The following is a 27,661-nucleotide window of genomic DNA, read 5'->3' as shown; positions in this document are numbered from 1 at the left end:
ACCCCTCAATAACTTCCATTGAGTATGTACAATGGTTGTGCTCACTCACTATAGGGACTATAGCTGAGCGTGCTCTGTACAGTACAGGTGCCAGCTGTGTTATACAGCCTTACCCAAGAGTTACTTCTTGCTAGCTCCGATCACATTCTTTTTGGTGCTGTTGTTAATTGTGACATCGGCATTTTAGGGGTTAGGAACAAGGGATTGTTTTGGACACCCATCGCTCTCTTTTTCCCGTGACTCAGTCGCATGAGCTGATTGGTAGTCATTGCAGCACAGGGGACTTCTGAAGGCTACCGTGTCTGCCATGTCTGTATAACTATGATGACAAGCCTGTGGCTGGGCTTCATTGTTGATAACCACAATACATTTCAGTATTACAGTGCATTGTTTAGGTGATCACACGTTCAAGTCCCAAAGGGTTACAAAATGATGAAAAAAATTGAATATCATAAAAACAAAATGTGGAATTTCTTGGATTTTCTTTCAATTCCACCCCACTTTGAATTTTTTCCCATTTTTCTCTACATCATGTGATAAAGTGAATGGTGTCATTCAAATCTACAAATTTATCCTGCAATAATAAAGTTCTCACATGATTATGTTGACAGAAAAAGATTTTAAAAGTTATGGATCTTAATAAAATGATAAAAAAGAAAGCATAAAAAGTGAGGTTACATATTATTCAATACAGTATATGTAGTTCAAAGTGGTGCCAAAAAAAGCTGTGTTATTAAGAGGTTAAAACAGAAGTTTGAAAGCATCTAAAATGTCCATCTGTAAGAAACTCGCGCATCAATACCTGACACTGCCGCCGGCACTCGGACCGGAGCGTGTGGCTGCATGTATTTCTATGCAGCCGCACGCTCTGGTCCCGAGTGCCGGCGGTAGTGCCGGGTATTGATGCAAGAGACTTGCGCGAGTTTCTCGCATTGAACTCGCAAGTGTGACCCCGACCTGTGACTAAGAAACACATAGCCATGACCGAATTCCTTGATTTGTAAGTGCCCATTAAACGAGCCCCTGTTATCGGAGTGCTGTGACTGTGGCAGGTCATTGAGATGAGTGTTCGCCACCTACCAGGACTGTTGTTATTACAGCTCAGGACCTCTCAAGGAATCAGCACTTGGCAGCCATCTGTAAACTGTAAACCTTTCTCAAAAACCTAAACTGAGCTCATTCCCTAACAGCTGTAAACACAGTAACATGAGCCTTTGTAAAATGGAGGATTTCAGCTCCGCAACACAGTGTTTGTTCAAGGAAGAATTCACTGCACTCAGTAAATGTAGAGTGTTCACTACTAGAGGTATGGTCATATGTAGCTGCTCGTGAGTGGCTGTATCCACAGAGTTGAAGCAGCTGTCAAATATGGGATAGGAGATAACCTGCTGATTGCTGGGGGCCCAATCACTAGGACCCCCAACTAACCCAAAATTGGGGCTCTGAAACCACTGGAATGTGGCACTGCAACCAGGGCTGTGGTGTCAGTAAGGCAAACCTCCGATTCCATAATTCCCCTGACTCCTGACTGCACAGCAATGGTCACTACTGAGAATGTACATAAAGTGCAGCACAGATTCATCTCCACAGCACCAGTCACTACTGAGCATGTACATAAAGTGCAGCATAGATTCATCTCCTGAGCACTGGTCACTACTGAGAATGTACATAAAGTGCAGCACAGATTCATCTCCACAGCATTAATCACTACTGAGCATGTACATAAAGTGCAGCACAGATTCATCTCCACAGCACTGGTCACTACTGAGCATGTACATAAAGTGCAGCACAGATTCATCCCCACAGCACTGGTCACTACTGAGCATGTACATAAAGTGCAGCAGAGATTCATCTCCACAGCACCGGTCACTACAAAGCATGTACATAAAGTGCAGCACAGATTCATCTCCACGGCACCGGTCACTACAAAGCATGTACATAAAATGCAGCACAGATTCATCTCCACAGCACTGGTCAATACTGAGCATGTACATAAAGTGCAGCACAGATTCATCTCCACAGCACTGGTCACTACTGAGATTGTACATAAAGTGCAGCACAGATTCATCTCAACTAAAAGCCCAGATCCTTAGATCAGGAACAGAACAGATATTTATAGGACATTTCATCACTTTGCCAAACTCTTATGGAAAAATTTAGAACACATCCTTATCCTGCACTGAACTACAGTGGCCAATTTATTATATATTTTAAGAGTTGGACCTGGTCCATTTTATACCTACACGCGAAACGCGCGTTGGGGCTGTCATCCATTGTTAGGCGTGACCACACACAGGCTACTATGGGTGAGATTATTTTCTGTAAATTGATATGTATGTTTTATGCAATTGACTTTTGTTGCACAATGGATTTGTGAGACAGTGTCTTAACATTAACGTCTTGCTTACCTGTATGACTAATTGATTGGGCATAGCAACTCTTTTTGTATTATATGTATATTTTAACTAGTGAATCTCTATACAAGGAGGCCCATCTCTAATTAATGTTATACTGACACTGATGTTGGCAAGATTTGTTGATCTATCCCGTGCCTGTTATTTATATGTGTGGAACCGCACAACGGTTTCTTTTTGACACTGTGCGCCACCTGTCTTATGCCTTTTTGTGACTTAATGTCTATTATTGTTACGTTAATTATTATTATTATTTATTGTTATAGCGCCATTTATTCCATGGCGCTTTACAAGTGAGGAGGGGTATACATAATAAAAACAAGTACAATAATCTTGAACAATACAAGTCATAATAGGTACAGTAGGAGAGAGGACCCTGCCCGCGAAGGCTCACAATCTACAAGGGATGGGTGAGGATACAGTAGGTGAGGGTAGAGCTGGTCATGCAGCGGTTTGGTCGATCGGTGGTTACTGCAGGTTGTAGGCTTGTCGGAAGAGGTGGGTCTTCAGATTCTTTTTGAAGGTTTCGATGGTGGGCGAGAGTCTGATGTGTTGTGGTAGAGGGTTCCAGAGTAGGGGTGATACGTGAGAGAAATCTTGTATACGATTATGGGAAGAGGAGATAAGAGGGGAGTAGAGAAGGAGATCTTGTGAGGATCGGAGGTTGCGTGTAGGAAAGTACCGGGAGATGAGATCACAGATGTAAGGAGGAGACAGGTTGTGGATGGCTTTGTACGTCATGGTTAGGGTTTTGTACTGGAGTCTCTGGGCAATGGGGAGCCAGTGAAGGGATTGACAGAGGGGAGAGGCCGGGGAATAGCGGGGGGACAGGTGGATTAGTCAGGCAGCAGAGTTTAGAATAGATTGGAGGGGTGCGAGAGTGTTTGAGGGGAGGCCACAGAACAGGAGGTTGCAGTAGTCAAGGCGAGAGATGATGAGGGCATGGACTAGGGTTTTTGCAGATTCTTGGTTGAGGAATACGTTAATTTGGTGTAATAAAAATTTGATACTTTTTATATTGGGACTTTTGTACTCTATGGCTCTTGTAGGTTGAAGGTTTAAACAGAGTGTCCGTTTATTTGGTCCTACTACCATCAGTATGACATTTGGTGTCATATGTTTTTTCTGTTTGGTTGATATTGATTATCTAATCTGAGAGCAGCCTGATGTAGGCAAAGAGAAGATGAATCCAACGATGTATCACTTACATTATTGGGTGCAGCCGTTCTGACACAATCAGAGCTTTTAGATTTAGCATGCAGCAGAGCTGAGAAAGCTGCCCCCGCCAACACCAAGCTCTGTATATACAATGTACATAGACAGTGAGCTGCTTATCACAGGAGGGGGTGTGTTGGAACAGCTAGCTGGTAGTCAGTAATGGTAAGCTCCTGGTGCTAAAACAATCATTGTAAGCAAACAAAAGCTCTAAGCTTGATAAGAGAGGCATTGCTGAAATCTGCGTTTTAACCCCTACCTCATGCTGTCTTCAGCTTACATAGCAAAAACCTGCTGACAGATTCCCTTTAATAGAGCAGAGACTGAGCATACACACCTCTGCTCCATTCAGCAGGGACCTGCAGTACCACGCTCTCGTAGCTCTCAGAATCTCTAGGGGTCCCCGAAGTCGGACACCCAGCGATCAGCAAGTTATTCTCTATCCTGAGGATATGGAATAATTTGGGAATAACCCTTTAATGTCTATTCTTCAACATTTAACTGCACATCCAGATGTTCTTAAAGTGACACTACTTATTTTCTGTCTTCTTTCCATTCGCACTTTACACCAATAGTAATAATGTGATTATTTTTTTGCAATGCCATTACAGGCAGCATTTTTTCCTTCCATTCTTTCCAACGCTTTCTTGCCACACCATTTATTGCCAAGTCATTAATAGGAAAATGTTGTATTTGTGCATTTCTAGTTGTATAGATCCAACATGTATGTAGGACTTTTTTCCTAGGTGTCTTTCTATAAACTTACTCATAGGATTAAAAAAAAACAACACGGCATTCACTTTTTTTTATCAGTAATAAAAGGCTGACAAAAACAGTATAAAAGTAGCCTTAAAGAATGAAATCTGTCAATTTCAGTAGTGCGTCGTCAGCTGCAGAACTGTGAAGAAAAGATTCAAGAAGCCCAGAAAGATCTTCAACAACTGCGAGATTACCGAGACCGGGGCCATTCAATGAAAACCCTTCAGGCTGCAGAGCTGGAGAGACAGATACGTCTGTTATGTGATCTGCATCAGGTGAGAAGCATTAGATTTAATGTTCAGCTATCCAACCTCACCATGTGATTTTTACTGTAGTCAACCCCCCCCCCCCTTACTCTATGTGCATCGGTCTGCTCTGCAGTGATGCATCAGTGGAACAGACCACTGCACATATAATGGGGGATTCTAACTTCACAAACAAATACTAAATGCTCTCAGATAGATGATTACTTATGGTCACATGCGAACGCTGCAGTCAGTCATTGACACCTTGTTACTATAGGCTAGGATACAAAGAAAATGAAAGCAAACCTTGCCATTGGAGTGTCCACAGCATATGGATAAGGTTTCTTAAAACCCTATTCCATGCCCTCATCATCTCCCACCTCGACTACTGTAACCTCCTGCTCTGTGGCCTCCTCTCTAACACTCTTGCACCCCTCCAATCTATTCTAAACTCAGCTGCCCGACTAATCCACCTGTCCCCCTGCTATTCCCCGGCCTCTCCCCTTTGTCAATCCCTTCACTGGCTCCCCATTACCCAGAGACTCCCGTACAAAACCCTAACCATGACATACAAAGCCATCCACAACCTGTCTCCTCCATACATCTGTGACCTCGTCTCCCGGTACTTTCCTCCACGCAACCTCCGATCCTCACAAGATCTCCTTCTCTATGCCCCTCTTATCTCCTCTTCCCACAATTGCATACAAGACTTCTCCCGTGCTTCCCCTCTACTCTGGAACCCTCTACCACAACACATCAGACTCTCGCCTACCATCGAAACCTTCAAAAAGAACCTGAAGACCCACCTCTTCCGACAAGCCTACAACCTGCAGTAACCACCGATCGACCAAACCGCTGCATGACCAGCTCTACCCTCACCTACTGTATCCTCACCCATCCCTTGTAGATTGTGAGCCCTCGCGGGCAGGGTCCTCTCTCCTCCTGTACCAGTTCTGACCTGTATTGTTTAAGATTATTGTACTTGTTTTTATTATGTATACCCCTCCTCACATGTAAAGCGCCATGGAATAAATGGCGCTATAATAATTAATAATAATGTCACCCATTATGGATTGTTTTCTCCTTTAAGCATTTGTCCTTTCTGACTTCTGGCTTTCATGTCCTTCACCAGGATCAGGCGGCTGATGTGACTGCGCTGGCTCAGACAGAGATTGAAAAGTTGTTGGAAAGTCATCAGAAAGTGAAGGACGGTATTCTCAAGGGTGTAGTAGAGGTGAGTGATAACATTTCTGGGCTTGGATGTTTTTCTTTGTAAACAAAAACTCTAACATCTTGCCACCTTACCCTGCAGACAAGACATATAAAGAATATTGGAGGTTGTTGTCACATTCAGTAAACAACCAGTACTTTATCAGAAATTCCTGCAGCTCCTGTATTGTTGCTGTAGGCCTCTTGGCAGCCTGCTGGACCAATTTTCTTCTTGTGTTTGCAATAGTTTTTGAGGGGTGTCCAGTCTAGGTAATATCACTGTAGTGCCAAACCTAAGCCACTTTTTGATGACCGTCTTCACAGTGCTCCATGGTAAATCTATTGCTTTGGAAAAGTTTTGTACCTTTCTCCTGACTGATAACTTTAATCAATTAGATCTCTTTGCTGTGTTGTAAGCTGTTTATGGACCATGGCTTTGATGTAAAATGCAACTAAGAAAATGTTAGAAAATTTTCCCTAGCAAAAGTGATGGACACTGTGTACTGACCACCATGTAACACAAGTATAAATGTTAATGGCTAATTCTGAACACATCCATATCCCTAATTATAAGCGGGTGTTCACATTTATGCCACATCTTTATTTTACTTTTGTTATTTTTAGGTTACCCCTCAAAATGATTTCAGTTTGTTTCTCAATGGATTTGTACAGATGGATGACATTTTAAGTTGTGAAATGATTCTTTGTGGTATGTGTGACCAGGGGTGTGTAGACATTATATCTACTTCATATACATATATTCCTACATCAATGCAGCTTGACACATCTCTTGATTAAGGGGGATATGGACGGATCCTAGCGTTGTATAGGCAGTATAATCACTATGATAGTATGTGTCGTGTTTGATTCCTAAATATCGGGGGTTCGGTGATGGATTTCTAGAAAAGCACTGGAGTTCCCAACACGACAGGAAAGACTCTGTTGTCGCTGCTGATATCAGGGGTTTTCCTCTGTTCCTGGAGCTATGTCTGGCATGCACCATGCTGGGTCCGTGCTGAGTCTGTTCTTTAAGCTGCATTCTTCCCTTGTGTAAATCTTCCAGAAAGACTCCAAAAAAGGAGCCAAATCATTTCTCTCAATTGGTCAGTAAAGTTTACCGCCGCTCACTGATACGCCATTGCCTTTTGCACTGCAATACAAACTGACACCCCATAGGGGCGAGATTGCAGAAGATGACAATTTCTCAGCTATATACATAGATACATGGGAGGTGAATACATGAAAACACATACACATTATTAGAACTATTTCCATACATGATAGCGGTTCACCAGTTATGGGCATTTCATTGTGATCTATTACATGATTATCACTATATGATACTACAAATATACCTCCGAATGGAGCTGTGCATACAGAAGTAAATACAGCGCCTCTACTCTAGGCCGGAGGGAGGTCATCACTTCTCCTAAATTGCTATATAGTGTCTGCTCATGTGTAGCTTCTCAGCCAGTAATGTGACATATAGGTAATCCTACATGGCCATTATACGGGAAATCCTCTCCGCCAAGCAGTGAAGGTGTGTGGGGAAATAATAGAGAAAATAAGGTGACCCCAAGCTTTGTATTGCTGGACACCACTCAGTGATGGGTTCTTATTAAATATTTACCATTTTGCAGATGGGATTTGACAGTTTGCGTCTCAATATAATCTTTCTATATTGTTGAGTATAACTTTACAAACACTTTCAATGACTTTTCCTGTTCTGATCTTGGGTTACATCACGTATTATTCTTTGATTGCATCCTGAGCTGCACTCATAATTCTCCTGAATTCAGGTGTCACGCTCAGACAAGGGTAAGTCTAGTGGACGACACAACATATAAATACAACGCTGCCGCACTTCTCCTAGCATTGCTCAGGTACCTGGCCTGAATCTGTACTTCTTCTGTCAGTGAAGATGACCACGTGACCGCTGCAACCACCAACCTCAACGGTGACTAAGTCACACGTCTATATGGATAGAAAAAGATAAAAAGAAACTGGCAGGGAGCAGGGCAGCGCTAGGAGAGGTGCGAGGCGGCATGGGTAAGTGAATATACACATTATTTATATATATATATATATATATATATATATATATATAGATCAAAATTGGAACAGCATCTTATATTACCAAATTGTAGTGCAGCGCCTTCCCAATCACTGTTAAAATGGTCTCCGGTAATAGATGAAAAAAAAAAGAAAGACAGCACAAAAATATAGAAAAAAGGGCTTTAATGCCTGAACGGCGTGGCGACGTTTCGGATATCTTTATCCTTTTTCAAGCTTGAAAAAGGATAAAGATATCCGAAACGTCGCCACGCCGTTCAGGCATTAAAGCCCTTTTTTTTCTATATTTTTGTGCTGTCTTTCTTTTTTTTTCATCTATATATATATATATATATATATATATCTATATATATAATTGTCTAAGGGTTTTTCCGTCTGTCTGTCTGTCTGTCTGTCTGTCTTTCTGTCTGTCTGTCTGTCTGTCTGTCTTTCTGTCTGTCTGTCTGTCTGTCTGTCTGTCCTGGAAATCCCGCGTCTCTGATTGGTCGAGGCCGCCAGGCCTCGACCAATCAGCGACGGGCACAGCATGGCGACGATGATGTCACAATGGAAATCCCAAGTCTCTGATTGGTCGAGGCCGCCAGGCCTCGACCAATCAGCGACGGGCACAGTATCGACGTAGATGTCATAATGGTTGCCATGGCGACGATGATGTCATAAAGGTTGCCTCGACCAATCAGCGACGGGCACAGTCTGCCGCGAATTCTGGAATCATCATTGTCCATATACTACGGGGACATGCATATTCTAGAATACCCGATGCGTTAGAATCGGGCCACAGTCTAGTATATATATATATATATATATATATAAAAAATTTTATTAGGGGGTAGACAAACCCTATAAGACTTATCAATTTGTAAAGCGCTGCGGAATATGTTGGCGCTATATAAATAAAATTATTATTATTATTATTATTATAGTAGCTGCTTGTTCAGTGTCTGGTCAGCATGTTTTATCTTGATTTCCTAGCAACTCCTGCTTGTTCAGTGTCTGCTCAGTATATTTTAGCTTGGTTTCCTAGCAACTCCTGCATGTTCAGTGTCTGATCAGTATATTTTATCTTGATTTCCTAGCAACTCCTGCTTGTTCAGTGTCTGCTCAGTATATTTTATCTTGGTTTCCTAGCAACTCCTGCATGTTCAGTGTCTGATCAGTATATTTTATCTTGATTTCCTAGCAACTCCTGCTTGTTCAGTGTCTGCTCAGTATATTTTATCTTGATTTCCTAGCAACTCCTGCTTGTTCGGTGTCTGCTCAGTATATTTTATCTTGATTTCCTAGCAACTCCTTCTTGTTCAGTGTCTGGTCAGCATGTTTTATCTTGATTTCCTAGCAACTCCTGCTTGTTCAGTGTCTGCTCAGTATATTTTATCTTGATTTCCTAGCAACTCCTGCTTGTTCAGTGTCTGCTCAGTATATTTTATCTTGATTTCCTAGCAACTCCTGCTTGTTCAGTGTCTGGTCAGCATGTTTTATCTTGATTTCCTAGCAACTCCTGCTTGTTCAGTGTCTGCTCAGTATATTTTATCTTGATTTCCTAGCAACTCCTGCTTGTTCAGTGTCTGCTCAGTATATTTTATCTTGATTTCCTAGCAACTCCTGCTTGTTCAGTGTCTGGTCAGCATGTTTTATCTTGATTTCCTAGCAACTCCTACTTGTTTAGTGTCTGATCAGTATATTTTATCTTGATTTCCTAGCAACTCCTGCATGTTCAGTGTCTGCTTAGTATATTTTATCTTGATTTCCTAGCAACTCCTGCTTGTTTAGTGTCTGCTCAGTATATTTTAGCTTGGTTTCTTAGCAACTCCTGCTTGTTCGGTGTCTGCTCAGTATATTTTATCTTGATTTCCTAGCAACTCCTGCTTGTTCAGTGTCTGGTCAGCATGTTTTATCTTGATTTCCTAGCAACTCCTACTTGTTTAGTGTCTGATCAGTATATTTTATCTTGATTTCCTAGCAACTCCTGCATGTTCAGTGTCTGCTTAGTATATTTTATCTTGATTTCCTAGCAACTCCTGCTTGTTTAGTGTCTGCTCAGTATATTTTAGCTTGGTTTCTTAGCAACTCCTGCTTGTTCGGTGTCTGCTCAGTATATTTTATCTTGATTTCCTAGCAACTCCTGCTTGTTCAGTGTCTGCTCAGTATATTTTTTCTTGATCTTATTGCAACTCCTGCTTGTTCAGTATTTGGTCAGCATATTTTATCTTGATTTCCTAGCAACTCTTGCTTGTTCAGTGTCTGGTCAGCATGTTTTATCTTGATTTCCTGGCAAATCCTGCTTGTTCGGTATCTGCTCAGTATGTTTTATCTTGATTTCCTAGCAACTCCTTGTTCAGTGTCTGGTCAGCATGTTTTCTCTTGATTTCCGAGTAACTCCTGCTTGTTTAGTGTCTGCTCAGCATATTTTATCTTGATTTCCTAGTAACTCCTGCTTGTTTAGTGTCTGCTCAGTATATTTTATCCTGATTTCCTAGCAACTCTTGCTTGTTCAGTGTCTGGTCAGCATGTTTTATCTTGATTTCCTAGTAACTCCTGCTTGTTCAGTGTCTGCTCAGTATATTTTATCTTGATTTCCTAGCAACTCCTTCTTGTTCAGTGTCTGGTCAGCATGTTTTATCTTGATTTCCTAGCAACTCCTGCTTGTTCAGTGTCTGCTCAGTATATTTTATCTTGATTTCCTAGCAACTCCTGCTTGTTCGGTGTCTGCTCAGTATATTTTATCTTGATTTCCTAGCAACTCCTGCTTGTTCAGTGTCTGCTCAGTATATTTTATCTTGATTTCCTAGCAACTCCTGCTTGTTCAGTGTCTGGTCAGCATGTTTTATCTTGATTTCCTAGCAACTCCTACTTGTTTAGTGTCTGATCAGTATATTTTATCTTGATTTCCTAGCAACTCCTGCATGTTCAGTGTCTGCTTAGTATATTTTATCTTGATTTCCTAGCAACTCCTGCTTGTTTAGTGTCTGCTCAGTATATTTTAGCTTGGTTTCTTAGCAACTCCTGCTTGTTCGGTGTCTGCTCAGTATATTTTATCTTGATTTCCTAGCAACTCCTGCTTGTTCAGTGTCTGGTCAGCATGTTTTATCTTGATTTCCTAGCAACTCCTGCTTGTTCAGTGTCTGCTCAGTATATTTTTTCTTGATCTTATTGCAACTCCTGCTTGTTCAGTATTTGGTCAGCATATTTTATCTTGATTTCCTAGCAACTCCTGCTTGTCCAGTGTCTGCTTAGTATATTTTATCTTGATTTCCTAGCAACTCTTGCTTGTTCAGTGTCTGGTCAGCATGTTTTATCTTGATTTCCTAGTTACTCCTGCTTGTTTAGTGTCTGCTCAGTATATTTTATCTTGATTTCCTAGGAACTCCTGCTTGTTCAGTGTCTGGTCAGCATGTTTTATCTTGATTTCCTAGCAACTCCTGCTTGTTCGGTATCTGCTCAGTATGTTTTATCTTGATTTCCTAGCAACTCTTGCTTGTTCAGTGTCTGGTCAGCATGTTTTATCTTGATTTCCTAGTAACTCCTTGTTCAGTGTCTGGTCAGCATGTTTTCTTTTGATTTCCTAGTAACTCCTGCTTGTTTAGTGTCTGCTCAGTATATTTTATCTTGATTTCCTAGCAACTCCTGCTTGTTCAGTGTCTGCTCAGTATATTTTATCTTGATTTCCTAGCAACTCCTGCTTGTTCAGTGTCTGGTCAGTATATTTTATCTTGATTTCCTAGCAACTCCTTGTTCAGTGTCTGGTCAGCATGTTGTATCTTGATTTCCTAGTAACTCCTGCTTGTTTAGTGTCTGCTCAGCATATTTTATCTTGATTTCCTAGCAACTCCTGCTTGTTCGGTGTCTGCTCAGTATATTTTATCTTGATTTCCTAGCAACTCCTGCTTGTTCAGTGTCTGGTCAGCATGTTTTATCTTGATTTCCTAGCAACCCCTGCTTGTTCAGTGTCTGCTCAGTATATTTTTTCTTGATCTTATTGCAACTCCTGCTTGTTCAGTATTTGGTCAGCATATTTTATCTTGATTTCCTAGCAACTCCTGCTTGTCCAGTGTCTGCTTAGTATATTTTATCTTGATTTCCTAGCAACTCTTGCTTGTTCAGTGTCTGGTCAGCATGTTTTATCTTGATTTCCTAGTTACTCCTGCTTGTTTAGTGTCTGCTCAGTATATTTTATCTTGATTTCCTAGGAACTCCTGCTTGTTCAGTGTCTGGTCAGCATGTTTTATCTTGATTTCCTAGCAACTCCTGCTTGTTCGGTATCTGCTCAGTATGTTTTATCTTGATTTCCTAGCAACTCTTGCTTGTTCAGTGTCTGGTCAGCATGTTTTATCTTGATTTCCTAGTAACTCCTTGTTCAGTGTCTGGTCAGCATGTTTTCTTTTGATTTCCTAGTAACTCCTGCTTGTTCAGTGTCTGCTCAGTATATTTTATCTTGATTTCCTAGCAACTCCTGCTTGTTCAGTGTCTGCTCAGTATATTTTATCTTGATTTCCTAGCAACTCCTGCTTGTTCAGTGTCTGGTCAGTATATTTTATCTTGATTTCCTAGCAACTCCTTGTTCAGTGTCTGGTCAGCATGTTGTATCTTGATTTCCTAGTAACTCCTGCTTGTTTAGTGTCTGCTCAGCATATTTTATCTTGATTTCCTAGCAACTCCTGCTTGTTCAGTGTCTGCTCAGTATATTTTATCTTGATTTCCTAGCAACTCCTTCTTGTTCAGTGTCTGGTCAGCATGTTTTGTCTTGATTTCCTAGTAACTCCTGCTTGTTCAGTGTCTGGTCAGCATATTGTCTCTTGATTTCCTAGCAACTTCTGCTTGTTCCATGTCTGGTCAGCATGTTTTATCTTGATCTCATAGCAATTCCCTCTTGTTCAGTGTCTGGTCAGTATATTTGCTCCTGATTTGCACACTAGAAAATATTCTGTAACTTTTTTGTTGTTATTCCCAGCAAAATCTGGAGTCTCTACCTCTGTCAGTGAAGAGGATGTGTCTTCAAAACCAGGAGATGAGGAGTGAAATTAAAGCGTATCATCAGGTGACTGTCCCGCTCATGGTAATTGGTGTCATCTGATCTCAGTGTTACAGTTCGATGGTTCATTCTACATAAGGGTACTGTCACACAGTGCCATTTTCATCGCTACGACGGCACGATTCGTGACGTTGCAGCGTCGTATGATTATCGCTCCAGCGTCGTAGACTGCGGTCACACGTTGCAATACACGGCGCTGGAGCGATAATTTCATGACGTATTTGCGATGTAGAAGCCGTTGGTTACTGTGCGCACATCGTATACAACCTGTGTCACACGATGCAATCATGCCGCCACAGTGGGACACTAGACGACGAAAGAAAGTTTCAAACGATCCGCTACGACGTACGATTCTCAGCGGGGTTCCGGATCGCAGTAGCGTGTCAGACACTACGATATCGTAACGATATCGCTAGAACGTCACGAATCGTGCCGTCGTAGCGATGAAAATGGCACTGTGTGACGGTACCCTAAGACAAGAAATGTTTGACAACATTGATCATGGTGCAAACATTTAATACGAACAGTGAAAGAAATGTCTGGAGTCCTCCCGTCCAGCTTTACATGCCAATAATGATATGCAATATCCATTTAGTCTTAGTTTTGAACCCATAGATAATAAATAAAAGGTTTTTTTTTCTTTTGCAGAGGAGATATTCTTTTGTATCTTCAGCTTTACCTCTATCAATCTCTTCCCTCAGATAATACCGGGACTTCAGGATGACATTAAGCAGCTGCTGGAAACTGGAGAATCTCTTCGTAAGTCATGGAACGAGGAGACGGACAGACTGTGCAGAGATCTCCTGCTTAATAGGCCTAAGTGAGTGCACTGTATGCATAAGATCAATGCACACATACATTTTTTTGGTACAGTATTTTTCATCCATTTTTTGTGCAAAAATAATAAAAAGATGACTTATACCCTCTAAAAAATGCATGAAAACTGTATGTTTAAATTCTGCCAATCTCAGAGGTGAAACGGAGGAAGTGTATATAAGGTAAGATTATGACCATGCAGAAGGTTCCTCCTCTTCTCCATTAATTTATGAAAATGGCACATGTATCTCCAGCAAACAGGTCGTCCCCATCATTTTTTTTACACCTCATAGGCAGAGATTGAGTAAATCTGGTCTTTGAACATTGACATGGATGAGAGTTATTCTAATTGGCTGCCAAGGAGATCTAAGAAAGGGGAGAGGGAGAAAGTCTTTTTTATAAATTTTTGTCCCCCTGTCCTTTACCTCAGTAGCTGTTCTGCAGGATCTGACACAAATCCCTCAGAGATCTGCTCCTGGATCCCACATTCGTCTGACCGCCCCTGTCTTGTCTCAGTGTGAACCAGAGGGGCAGCAAGGTGAAGGGTGTGCTGCATATGGCAGACAAAAGAGACGGGGAAAGCATTTATAGTTATTATGGAGGGCAGCTCATTCAGGATGTACAAAGGGAGAAAATACAAAGTGGCCGATTCATTCATCAGTTTTCTCCATAATTCTGGTATAAAATTGTTTTGAAATGTTGCAAAATGTATTACTCAACTCAAATGTAGTGAATTTTGTTTTTAAGCTTGCAGAGCTTATCCTGGAGGCGGCGGTGCTGAGAAATTCATCATAATTTACACTATGTGCACACATTAAGTATTTGGTGCAGAAGTCTCTGCACCATCTCTGCATTAATTGGCAAAAAACACTGCATATATAGGTGCGTTTATGATGCGTTTTTTTAAATACGTTTTGGTGCAGATTTTTCCTCATTTATTAGTATGAAACAATGCTGAAAGAATTAACACCAAATCTGCAAAAATAAAGCAACGTGTGCATGAGACTTCAGGATTTTCACTTACTTTGCCGGGACCAGGAAACCTTTCAGGTTTGGTGACAAAGTCCCCAAAGGAAAATGCTGAAAATTATAAAAAGATGAAAGTTTTTAATGAATTTCTCCAGTCTACATTTCATCAAGGCTGGCGGACACATTGCCCCTCTTGATGAATTGGGGCAATAATTGATCATGAGTGGTAGGAAATGTAATCACTGAAAGTTTAAAGTTATAGAAGGCAGAAGCATCCTTGACAAAAAGGGGGCAATTTTTCCAGCGCTGGCGCATCATATACAACTTACTATGAGGCATTTAATTTAGTACATTTTTGTGCAGTGATAAATGCTTTCGATAAGACCCACATGATTTTAAGAAAAGTGTACACTTTTGTGGAATGCCATTTGTAAGTAATTTTGTAACTTTTTGAGACCAAAAGTGGCATAGAAAAAAGGAAGCCTTGCATGATGACTTCATTGTGTCGTTCTAATACTAGATCCATTCATAAAGCGAATATTGATTAAGATCCTCTCACTTTCCTGTAGGTGTCCGGCTGATGAAGATGTGGTCCTGGATATTCCCCTGAACCAGCCCATGTATATCTAGTGCCTGGTGCAGGACACAGTCTGTAAAATTAAATCCCTTACATCCGTCTCTCACAGTTACTTCTTAGGCTAAGGCTAAATTCACACAGGCATAGAAAAAAAATCGTCTGATTTTCAGCCAGAAAAAACATAACATTTTTCCTCTTTATTGTCGTCCATATGATATCCATTTCTATAAATCAGTGGTTATTAAAATGTACAAGACCAAAGACAGTTTCCTATGTTACAGAATTGCAATGTATGTCAATCGTTATGAGGTGGTGCTGCCGGCTCCTATGCAGATCACCTTCTTGGTCTGTGGACAAGGGTAGTAGATAGGAAGATAGGAAGTCCAATGGCTCTGTCTGAGTAAAACCACTTTTATTGTTACTGTATTGTATTACTGTATGTGATCCCAGACAGACTGGATGATGTGAGATCAGGTTTCTGTGGAGCCGTATCATCACTTCCAGGACTCCTTGTTCTTCCTTACACTTTCAGTGGCTGTATGTTTGGGGTCATTATTGGGCCTTGTTTCCATGTCCACATTTATGCTTTTTGGCCCTATTTCTTCCATGTGGATCACTTCTGGACTCACTTCTTCCAACAGCAGATGGGTGTAGCTGGTCCCGCTGGTTGCTGACAGGTCTGAGATGATGGCACTGCTGGACATCTTCTGATTGAGAAGTAAGCATGATATGTCTTTCATCTGCTGCACTAAGTTTCCTTAGGTGCCCACTATGTCTACAGTCTTCAACGTTCCCTATTTCTTAGTGTCCTGAATGCTAAGAAATACAGTCAGAAACTTACCCACCAAGTAATACCATCAGGGAGGCAACCGATTGGCTCCTAAGTTATTCTGTAGCAGGACAACGTCCCCAAACACACAGCCAATGTCATTAAGAACAATCTTCGGTGTAAAGAAGAACAATGAGTCCTGAAAGTGATGATACGGCCCCACAGAGCCCTGACCTCACATCATCCAGTCTGTCTGGGATTACATGAGGAGACAGAAGGATTTACACAAGCGACATCCACAGAAGATCTGTGGTTACTTCTCCAAGATGTTTGGAACAACCTTCCTGCTGAGATCCTTCAACAACTGTGTACAAGTGACAAGCGTACCTAGAAGAAGTGATGAAGGCAAAGAGCGGTCACACCAAATATTGGTTTAATTTACTTTCTCTTTGATTTCTTCACTTTGCATTGTGTTAATTGATAGAAATAAACTACTAAAGGCTGAGTCACACATAACGATATCGTTAACGATATCGTTGCAACGTCACGCTTTTGGTGACGTAGCAACGATCCCGCTAACGATCTCGTTATGTGTGACAGCGACCAACGATCAGGCCCCTGCTGGGAGATCGTTGGGGAATGATCAGGACCATTTTTTGGTTGCTGATCACCCGCTGTCATCGCTGGATCGGCGTGTGTGACGCCGATCCAGCGATGTGTTCACTTGTAACCAGGGTAAATATCGGGTTACTAAGCACAGGGCCGCGCTTTCTAACCCGATATTTACCCTGGTTACCATTGTAAAAGTTGAAAAAAAAAACCACTACATACTCACATTCTGATGTCTGTCACGTCCCCCCGGCATCCACAGGGTTAAAACATCTTTCGGCAAGAGCGCTGCTTAATGCACGTGCTGCTGCCGAGAGCTTCCCTGCACTGACTGTGCAGTGCAGGGAAGCTCTCGGCAGCAGCACGTGCATTAAGCAGCGCTCCTGCCGAAAGCAGTTTTAACCCTGTGGACGCCGGCGGGGGACGTGACAGACATCAGAATGTGAGTATGTAGTGTTTCTTTTCTATTTGCCACGACAGCACCCACTGAGAGAGGGGATCCGCCCCTGGGAACAGGAAACCTACAGAGAGATAAAAGGGGCGGCCCCCCCTCGCTCCTCAGTTGGTTTCCTGTTCCTAGACGGGAACCCACAGAGAAGACTCTATGGAGTTGCTATCAAGAGGAAAGCCCGCCTGGACTGCCGCCTGTACGACTCTGCTGAGCGGCAGGGGCTCCAGAGCGGGTAAACAGAGACGGGGGGATGATCCTGTGGACCCCTCATCTGCTGATGCTATCAACAGTCTCCCTGCTGGGACACTGTTGTATGAGGCCACCGATGATGCGGAGCGGCACCTACCTCGTCCAGCCCGGGGTCCTGGGCAGGTAAGAGGATATACTCCTGGTGGAGCCGCTGTGTGCTGGCGTCTCCCCGGGGGTTTGTTCCCCTCCTGGTCCCTCCGGAGTGGAAGTATTGAGGCTAACATGGCTGCAGGTGCAGCGCTTACCAGGGCGTCTTCCAGCGTGTAGCTGAGACGCTGGCGCATGCGCAGTAGCATCGGCGTCCCGGAAATGCTTGGTTGAACTTCCGGGGTCGCGAGGTCGGCCTGGGCTCGTCTATAGGCGCCATTGCGGTTGCCGGTAATTACTACAAGCATCTGCGGCTGGAGAAGGAGACTGCGGGCCACACACCTGGACTAATCGCTAATCTCCTCTATGGTCAGGTACAAAAAAAAAAAAAAAAGGGGGAGTGTTTTCTCAGCTGTGAGGCACAGACGGTGCTATATAAGGCAGTTTAGAGCTCTCCTGGTTGCGCAACATGTCGTCCCAGGAGGATATCGAGCGCCCACTGGAGGATTTAATCCTGCCTAGTGGTGATGCCCGGAAAGGCAGTGGACACTCAAAGAGGAGTGACTCCGCTGAGAAATCGGTGAAAAAGTCAGGCCGCTCTGCACCGAAAGCTGATCGTACAACCCGGCAGACGGTATTTAACCTTACTCCTGGGTGAATGCGTAGCTGGCTTTATGGGGGCTAATGGTAGTTTCTCCTACTTCTATCTTATAGGGTAAGCGGACGGAGAAATCTAGGCACAAGCAGTGTGCGATGTGTAATGAGCCCCTGCCGGACTCCTATATTAAGAAATTATGTCAGAGTTGCATAGATTACACCTTGCAGCAGGAGAGTTCGGTCAGGATGAAGGAGATTCGTCTCATGATAAGGGAAGAACTTCAGTCCTTGGGAGGTAGTCCGGCGGTGAATGTTGGGAAAAGAACCAGGAAGGCGCCTTCTCCTGCAGCAGACACGTCAGCAGAAAGTGGGGAGGTCAGCTCAGACGTTTCTCAGAAATCGGGCTCCTCGGATGACGAGGATTACGTCTGTTTCCCTACAGACAGTGTAAATAATCTAATTAAGTCAGTGAGAGGTACTATGGGGGTATCAGAGTCTAAAGAACCTCAGACACCTCAGGACGCTATGTTTGCTGGTCTTTCACAGAAGAAAGGCCATGTATTTCCGGTGAATCAGGCCATCAAGGACCTGGTTAAACGGGAATGGAGTAAAGGACAAAAGGGGTTTGTGCCAGTCGCGTGTAAAAGGCGGTACCCCTTTGATGATGAGGACTTGACCACTTGGTCCAAAGTACCTAAAGTGGATGCGGCTGTGGCATCCACCTCCCGCCGTTCCTCCCTGCCAGTGGAAGATGCAGGTTCCTTATCAGATCCTATGGACAGGAAATCTGACACAATACTTAAAAAGTCATGGGAGGCCTGTGTAACTGCCTTTAAACCTGCAATTGCAGCCACATCTACTAGCAGGTCTATGCTAGTCTGGCTCGACCAGCTGGACCAAAACATCAAAACTGGAGTATCCAGGGAAAAATTGCGCTCTGCTATTCCTTTAATTAAGGGGGCTGCGGCATTTATTTCTGATGCCTCTATTGACTCACTCCGTCTAGCGGCCAGAACGGCCAGTCTTACTAATACGGCTCGTAGAGCCTTATGGCTAAAAAACTGGAAAGGAGATGCCCAGTCCAGGTCCAAATTGTGTGCCATACCCTGTCAGGGTGAGTACCTCTTCGGAACAGTATTAGATTAAATACTCACTAAGGCGGGTGAAAGGAAGAAGGGGTTCCCTAATCCCTTTATTCCTTCTTACAGAAGGGCGTTCAGGAAGCCACCATTCGGCAAGAAGGGAGGCTTTAAAGACCGGTGGAATAATAATAAAGAATTTAAACAAAAAGGAAATTTGTTCAATAAACGTCCCTTTAAGCCAGCGGATAAATTCCGTTGACCCAGTTCTGCCAGTGGGAGCTAGACTTCTAGAGTTTGCAGAGCAATGGAAGGAAATAACGGTCAATCCATGGGCCATCAATTTAGTATCTTCAGGCCTCGTTTTAGACTTCATCCAAACACCTCCGGATTCCTTCCTTACATCCTTAAAATCTAGGCCTCAACAGGAGGCCCTTGAAACGGAAATTAAATCCCTCATATCCAAACATGTATTAATAAATGTGCCACCATCCCAGATAGGGAAGGGCTTCTACTCCCCCCTGTTTCTAATTTCTAAGCCCGACGGCTCGTTCAGAACCATAATCAATTTGAGAAAATTAAATTCCTTTATAAAACCCAGAACATTTAAAATGGAATCTATTCGTTCAGCTATTAAAAATTTGTTTCCAAATTGTTACATGGTAGTATTGGATCTTAAGGATGCTTACTACCATCTCCCCATACACCAGTTACACCAACAATTTCTCCGGGTAGCAGTGGTTATAGATGGGCAGGTCTGTCACCTACAATACCGGGCTATGCCATTTGGTTTATCCATGGCTCCAAGGGTTTTTACCAAGTTACTATCGGAAGTAATGTCCTTCCTACGGGTAAGGGACACACTGGTAATTCCGTATCTAGATGACCTGTTGATTGTAGGTAAAGATTCCCTACAGTGTGAGAAGAGGTTGGGGGAAGTAGTATTTTCTTTGCAAAAACTGGGCTGGATTATAAACTGGGAAAAATCCAGGCTCCAGCCAGTGACATGTCAGAAATTTCTGGGGCTCCTATTGGACTCAGTTGACCAGATATGTAGGCTTCCTGATGAGAAAAAGACCACCATAATACATAAAGTGAGTATAGCCATCAGTAAGCGTAGTATGTCATTAAGGAATGCCATGTCTTTACTAGGTTCCCTGACTTCTTGTCTTCCCGCAGTCCAATGGGCACAATTCCACACTAGACAGCTACAGAAATTTGTATTACAAGAAGACATTAGGAAGGAAGGAGAGCTGGATGACACAGTCGTTCTAACGTCAGATGTAATACACTCCCTTGCATGGTGGTCAGATTGGGGCAATCTATCTAAGGGAGTTTTATGGGTTATCACTTCATCCTCTAATGTTACCACGGATGCTAGTCCCGATGGCTGGGGGGCACACTTTCAGGATCAGGTAGCCCAGGGTCTCTGGTCTTATGCAGAGCTTGAGAATTCCTCTAATGTAAAAGAGTTGAAAGCTATATTTTATTCCCTGCTCCACTTTCTCCCTCAGCTGAGAGGCTCTCACACAAGGGTCTTCTCCGACAACACAACCGCAGTGGCCTATCTGAACCGTCAAGGAGGTACTCGGTCAGAAAATCTTATGGGAGTTGCTTCGGACATCATGGAGCTAGCCGAAGGTCACCTACTATCCTTGTCGGCAGTACATATCAGAGGCATAGACAACCTTCGTGCAGACTTCCTCAGCCGCCACACTCTGCATCAGGGGGAATGGATGCTCAACAGGGAAGTGTTCAGGTTGATAACAGCCAAATGGGGTGTACCCCAGATAGACTTGTTCTCCACACGAGCAAACCGTCAGGTGAGGATGTTCGCCTCTCTATGCAGAGAGGACAGTCCGGACATATTCGATGCCCTCCATATAACATGGGCATTCGACCTAGCCTATGCATTCCCCCCATGGAATCTACTGCCTGTGGTCATAAGAAAGATAAGGGAAGAAGGGGCAAGAGTTCTACTGATAGCCCCATTCTGGCCCAAGAGGCCATGGTTTTCGTGGCTCAGAGCGATGTCAATTTCAGACCCCTGGATTCTGCCTCAGACCAAAGACCTTCTATCTCAGGGGCCGTTCCTACATCCTCAAGTAAAAGGAATGAACTTGACTGTCTGGAATTTGAGAGGCAATTACTAGAGCTTAGAGGGTTCTCTAGGAGGTTAATAAATACCCTCATGAGGAGTAGAAAGCCTTCCACTACCAGAATTTATGTTAGGATTTGGAAGAAATTTCTTGAATTCCATACTGCACATCTCTCTTCGGAAGTTCCTATATTCTCAATATTAGAATTTCTACAGAAGGGTCTGGACTTGGGACTCTCGGTTAGCACATTAAAGGTCCAAATTTCGGCTCTAGGAGCTCTGTTCAATTCTGATGTTGCAGGCAATAGATGGATATCTAGGTTTATTTCCGCTTGCGAGAGATCAAAACCTATTAAGGTACCACAGATTCCTCAGTGGGATCTGACGTTAGTCCTGGATGCATTGACACAAAGCCCTTTTGAGCCTCTTCAGACAGCCTCTCTGAAGCATGTCTCATTAAAAACGATATTACTAGTGGCATTAGTATCTGCCAGAAGGGTGAGTGATCTCCATGCCTTATCAGTAGATCCTCCATTCCTATCAGTGACTTCTGACAGAATAGTTTTAAAAACAGATCCATGTTATCTCCCTAAGGTAGCCACTAGTTTTCATAGGTCTCAGGAGATCTTGTTACCTACCTTTTATGAGAACCACTCGACTCCAGAAGAAGCTAGGCTTCATACCCTAGACGTTAAAAGAGCTATTCTAACCTATATAGAAAGAACTAGGGACTGGAGGGAGAGTAGGGCTCTCTTTGTGTCTTTCCAGGGGAAAAACAAGGGATCCAGAGTCACAAAGTGCACACTGTCGCGCTGGATCCGGGATGCTATAATCTTGGCGTACAGATCTAAGGGAAGAGATCCTCCTCTGCATATCGGAGCACACTCCACTAGGGCCGTATCGACTTCCTGGGCAGAAAGAGCGAACGTGCCAATACACCTTATATGTAAGGCTGCAACTTGGTCTTCGCCTAATACCTTCTATAAGCACTATAGACTAGACCTATCTGCTGCTTCTGATCTAACCTTTGGGGTGTCGGTTCTCGGCTCAGTTAACCCACCCAATCTATAATCTCTGTAAATCTCTCAGTGGGTGCTGTCGTGGCGAATAGAAAATACCGGATTACTCACCGGTAATGCTCTTTTATAGAGCCCACGACAGCACCCATTCGATTCCCTCCCTTTTCTTTATTTAGTTGCACGTGGTGTCTTGTAGGGAGATGTATATAATAGAGTAAGATGATATGAAGTTGTAAATATGTGTATATATAACTAAACCTGTTAAACTAAAAAACCTGGCGGCGGTTCCTCCTTATTCTCTGTAAAACAACTGAGGAGCGAGGGGGGGCCGCCCCTTTTATCTCTCTGTAGGTTTCCTGTTCCCAGGGGCGGATCCCCTCTCTCAGTGGGTGCTGTCGTGGGCTCTATAAAAGAGCATTACCGGTGAGTAATCCGGTATTTTTTTTTTTTTACTTCTACAATGGTAACCAGGGTAAATATCGGGTTACTAAGCGCGGCCCTGCACTTAGTAACCCGATGTTTACCCTGGTTACCCGGGTGCTGCAGGGGGACTTCGGCATCGTTGAAGACAGTTTCAACGATGCCGAAGTCGTTCCCCTGATCGTTGGTCGCTGGAGAGAGCTGTCTGTGTGACAGGTCCCCAGCGACCACACAACGACTAACCAACGATCACGGCCAGGTCGTATCGCTGGTCGTGATCATTGGTAAGTCGTTTAGTGTAACTCCAGCTTAACACTTCTATTTTTGAAAGCATCTTTATTTTGCAGCATTTTGTCCATATCTGCCTAAATCTTTTGCACAGTACTCTATATTTGCTCCATTCTGTCATTGTTAGTTTTTGCACTGTAATTTCTATTTGTATTTTGTATGTAAACCCTTTTCACTTGTACAGCACCATGGAATCAAATGTGCTCTAAAAAGAAATGATCATAATCAGGTCCAGTAATTTAGTAAATAAAAATGGTACTAAATATGGAAAAAGACATCTTCAATATATAAAATAATAAACTAACTGTTACTAATTCAATGTTATATGATATTAAATTAATTTTACAGGATTTCCTGAGGGTGCTATGAAAACACAGCCCATGTATTTATAATAACATATTACTGGTACCCAACCTTTCTGATTCACTCCTGCTCTTTCCTGGCACAGTCTGATAACCTATCAGATATGGGGAAAGTATGAATACGTTTATCTACTTAGGGCCAAGACGTTTGCCATCAGGGACCGGTAAGCAAAGACCCCAGTAATAGACTGTCAGATTATTTCATAGGTCCTGGATTAAAGGAACATTATGTTAAGTAAAATTCTGTTAACCCCTTACCGACCTCCACCGTACTAGTACTGCGGAGGTCGGATCCCCTGCTTTGATGCGGGCTTCGGCGGTGAGCCCGCATCCAAGCCAGGACATGTCAGCTGTTTTGAACAGCTGACATGTGCCCGCAATAGCGGCTGGCGGATTCACCCGCAGCTATTAACTAGTTAAATGCCACTGTCAAACGCTGACAGCGGCATTTAACTACCGCTTCCGGCCACCGTCACATGATCGTGGGTCAGCGATGTGTCGGCATGACAACCTGAAGTCTCCTTGAGACCTCTATGGTTGTTGATGCCAAATTGCTATGAGCGCCACCCTGTGGTCGGCGCTCATAGCAATGCAGTAAATCTGCTACATAGAGGCGATCTGACAATCGCTCCTATGTAGCTAAGCCGATCGAGTTGTGCCAGCTTCTAGCCTCCCATGCAGGCTATTGAAGCATGGCAAAAGTAAAAAAAAAATGTTTTAAAAAAATATGAAAAAAATAAAAAAAATATAAAAGTTTAAATCACCCCCCTTTCGCCCCATTCCAAATAAAACAATCAAACCTACACATATTTGGTATCGTTGCGTTCAGAATCACCCGATCAGTAAAAAAAAAAGGATTAACCTGATCGCTAAACGGCGCAGCGAGAAAAAAAATTTGAAACGCCAGAATTATGTTTTTTTTGGTCGCCATGACATTGCATTAAAATGTAATAACATGCAATCAAAAGATCGTATCTGCACCTTAATGGCATCATTAAAAACGACAGCTCGGCACGCAAAAAATAAGCCCACAACCGACCCCAGATTATGAAAAATGGAGACGCTGCGGGTATCGGAAAATTGCACAATTTTTTTTTATTTTTTTTAAAGCAAAGTTTGGAATTTTTTTTACCACTTAGATAAAATGTAACCTAGACATGTTTGGTGTCTATGAACTCGTAATGACCTGGAAAATCAAATTGGCAGGTCAGTTTTAGCATTTAGTGAACCTAGCAAAAAAAGCCAAACAAAAAGCAAGTGTGGGATTGTACTTTTTTTGCAATCGTACTTGGAGTTTATTTCTTGGTTTCTAGTACATGACATGCTAAAACTAATGATGTCGTTCATAAGTACAACTTGTCCTGCAAAAAACAAGCCCTCACATGGCCATATTGACAGAAAAATAAAAAAGTTATGGCTCTGGGAAGGAGGGGAGCGAAAAACGAAAACGCAAAACCGAAAAAGGGCAAGGTCTTGAAGGGGATAATCCAGCATGCATTAAATGGGTTGTCACATCATTAATGAGCAAAATTGCAAAGGTTTTACAAGCAACTTTGGTGTTTATTGCTTAATAAAAATCCTCTATTCTCAGGAATGTAAGGATTTTAATGCCCAGTTTATAGTTCGTTGCCTAGATTACTAATCACCTATACCTACCAGAGGTGGCTGGTTACCTAGGCAAAGAGCATGGGCTTGTAAGCGCTGATCTGAATCTGGGCAATGTCTTGATCTGGCCACCTTCAGTTCCCCTGCACGCTTCAGATTAAGGCCGGCGTCACACTGGCGTTTTAAACGGCCGAGTGCAATGCGATAAAAAATCGCATTGCACTCGGACCAATGTTAAGTTATGGGGCAGCTCCCACCAGCCGACTTTTTGTCGGCCGTTTTCTTCGGTCCGAGACAATCGCAGCATGCTGCGATTGTCTCGGACTGAGGAAAACTCCCGGCTCACTCGCACCCATATAAGCCTATGGGTGCGAGTGAGACAGCGCACACCACTCGGATATCATCCGAGTGCTGTGCGTTATAAGCGGACCCCAGCAATGGAGGAGATGGAGAAATTCATTTCTCTGCCTCCTCCGCAGCTGTGCTCCGATCCTCCCTGTGCGAGAGAATCGGAGCACAGACGCATGACACTCGGCTCCTGCTCTGCTGCGAGCAGGAGCCGAGGGTCATTAGCATATCGCATCCGATGATCTCACATCGGATGCAATACGCCAGTGTGACGCCGGCCTTATAGGCAAAGCTGCCTCTGTTAGTAACAATGGGGAGCGTTCAGTTTGGCCAGAGGCTCAACCATGCCGCGGGCCATAACTATTTGCCATCAAGCGTCACCGACCCACCCCCACAGAGCTGGGAGGCAGGAGACTGGTGCGCTCCTGAACATTGAAGCTGTGCAATTATAGCAGTCCCCTAAATTATCTAAGGGTATGTGTCCACGTTCAGGTTTGCATCAGGATTTGGTCAGGATTTTACGTCAGTATTTGTAAGCCAAAACCAGGAATGGGTGATAAATGCAGAATTGGTGCATGTGTTTCTATTATATTTTTCCTCTAATTGTTCCACTCCTGGTTTTGGCTTACAAATACTGATGGAAAATCCTGACCAAATCCTGATGCAATCCTGAACGTGGACACATACCCTTAGGGTATGTGTCCACGTTCAGGTTTGCTTCAGGCTTTGGTCAGGATTTTATGCAGATAAAAACCTGACCAAAAATGCACCTGAGGTCACTGGCAGGTCACCTGCGGTGTTCCTGGGTGTTTTGCTCATTGTAGCAATATGCTGCGTTCTGAAAAAACGCCACGCATGTGCGTTTTTGCGGGAAAAACGCATGCGTTTTTTAATGCACAGTGGAGACGGGATTTCATTAAATCCCCTCCACTATGCTGTAACATCTGGACGCTGCGTTTTTGACGCTGCAGCTCAGCGCTGCGTCAAAAATGCAGCGTTTCCTGAACGTGGACACACTCTAAGGGTATATGTGTCCACGTTCAGGATTTGGTCAGGATTTTCCATCAGTATTTGTAAGCCAAAACCAGGAGTGGGTGATAAATTTTAGAAGTGGTGCATATGTTTCTATTATACTTTTGCTCTATTTGTTCCACTCCTGGTTTTGGCTTACAAATACTGATGAAAAATCCTGACCAAATCCTGATGCAATCCTGAACATGGACACATACCCTTAGGGTATGTGTCCATGGTCAGGATGGCCGGCGGTATCGCCGCAGCGGCGAAGCCGCTCGGCGCTAAGCCCCGCCCCCTTTCTGAGACGCGATGATGCCGGATGTGTTAACTGTACACATCCGGGATCATCGTTCTCTCCCATAGCGCCCTGGGATATGCCTTGCGGGGACGCTGCGTCCCCGCAAGGTGTACGGACATGCTGCGATCTGAAAAGACGCGCAGCATGTCCGTAGTCGCAGGGAAGACGGATGCGGGTTTGCACGCATAGTGGACACGGGATTTCCAAAAATCCTCTCCACTATGCTGGAACATCTGAACGCTGCGTGTTTGACGCTGCAGCTCTGACCGTGGAAACTCACCCTTAGGCCGGTTTCACACGTCAGTGGCTCCAGAACGTGAGGTGACAGTTTCCTCACGTACCGGAGACACTGACACACGTAGACCCATTAAAATCAATGCATCTGTGCAGATGTCATTGATTTTTTGCGGACCGTGTCTCCGTGTGCCAAACACGGAGACATGTCAGTGTTCGTGGGAGCGCACGTATTACACGGACCCATTAAAGTCAATGGGTCCGTGTAAAACACGGACCGCACACGGACGTTCTCCGTGTGCAGTCCCTGTGCAGTGCAGGAGACAGCGCTACAGTAAGCGCTGTCCCCCCCACATGGTGCTGAAGCCGCGATTCATATCTTCTGTGCAGCAGCGTTTGCTGCATAGAAGATGTGAATAATAGTGTTTAAAAGAAAGATCTATCTGTCCGCCGCCCTCCCACCCCCTGTGCTTCCCCGCGCTGTTCTGAAAATACTCACCCGCCTCCCTCGCAGTGTCCTGTCCTGGCCGCGCCTTCTACTGTATGAGGTCACGTGGGGCCGCTCATTTACAGTCATGAATAGGCGGCTCCACCCCTATGGGAGGTGGAGCCGCATATTCATGACTGTAATCAGCGGCCCCACGTGACCGCATACAGTAGGACAGGAAGCAGCGACAGCCAACGAGGGAGGCGGGTGAGTATTTTCAGAACAGCGGGGGGGCGCACAGGGGGTGGGAGGGCGGCGGACAGATAGATCTTTCTTTTAAACACTATTATTCACATCTTCTATGCAGCAAACGCTGCTGCACAGAAGATATTAATCGCGGA

At 43.7% G+C, this 27,661-nt stretch overlaps 2 protein-coding genes across 5 annotated transcripts in view; both read left to right on the top strand.

The window, feature by feature from the left end:
- The window catches only part of C4H20orf96 (chromosome 4 C20orf96 homolog), a 47,181-nt gene extending 30,910 nt beyond the window's left edge, over positions 1-16,271 (top strand). For all 4 annotated transcript variants that reach the window (XM_077253091.1, XM_077253093.1, XM_077253095.1 and 1 more), the window contains 5 exons: positions 4,506-4,663; positions 5,766-5,867; positions 12,864-12,950; positions 13,646-13,764; positions 15,299-16,271. In XM_077253091.1, the coding sequence (XP_077109206.1) occupies positions 4,506-4,663; positions 5,766-5,867; positions 12,864-12,950; positions 13,646-13,764; positions 15,299-15,359 (527 nt within the window). In that variant the 3' untranslated portion in view covers positions 15,360-16,271. The remainder of the gene's footprint in view (positions 1-4,505; positions 4,664-5,765; positions 5,868-12,863; positions 12,951-13,645; positions 13,765-15,298) is intronic.
- Positions 16,272-17,224: 953 nt separating this feature from the next.
- On the top strand, positions 17,225-21,332 carry LOC143765904 (uncharacterized). Its single transcript, XM_077253090.1, has 2 exons — positions 17,225-19,182; positions 19,277-21,332. Exons 1-2 carry the CDS (start codon positions 18,225-18,227, stop codon positions 21,298-21,300), a joined length of 2,982 nt encoding a protein of 993 aa, XP_077109205.1. The 5' UTR covers positions 17,225-18,224; the 3' UTR covers positions 21,301-21,332.
- Positions 21,333-27,661: the final 6,329 nt, after the last annotated feature.

This window comes from Ranitomeya variabilis, chromosome 4, assembly GCF_051348905.1.
Source record: "Ranitomeya variabilis isolate aRanVar5 chromosome 4, aRanVar5.hap1, whole genome shotgun sequence".
Taxonomy (NCBI): Eukaryota; Metazoa; Chordata; class Amphibia; order Anura; family Dendrobatidae; genus Ranitomeya; species Ranitomeya variabilis.
The sequence above is the reverse complement of the archived record's forward strand: the minus strand, read 5'-3'. Positions and strand labels throughout refer to the sequence as shown.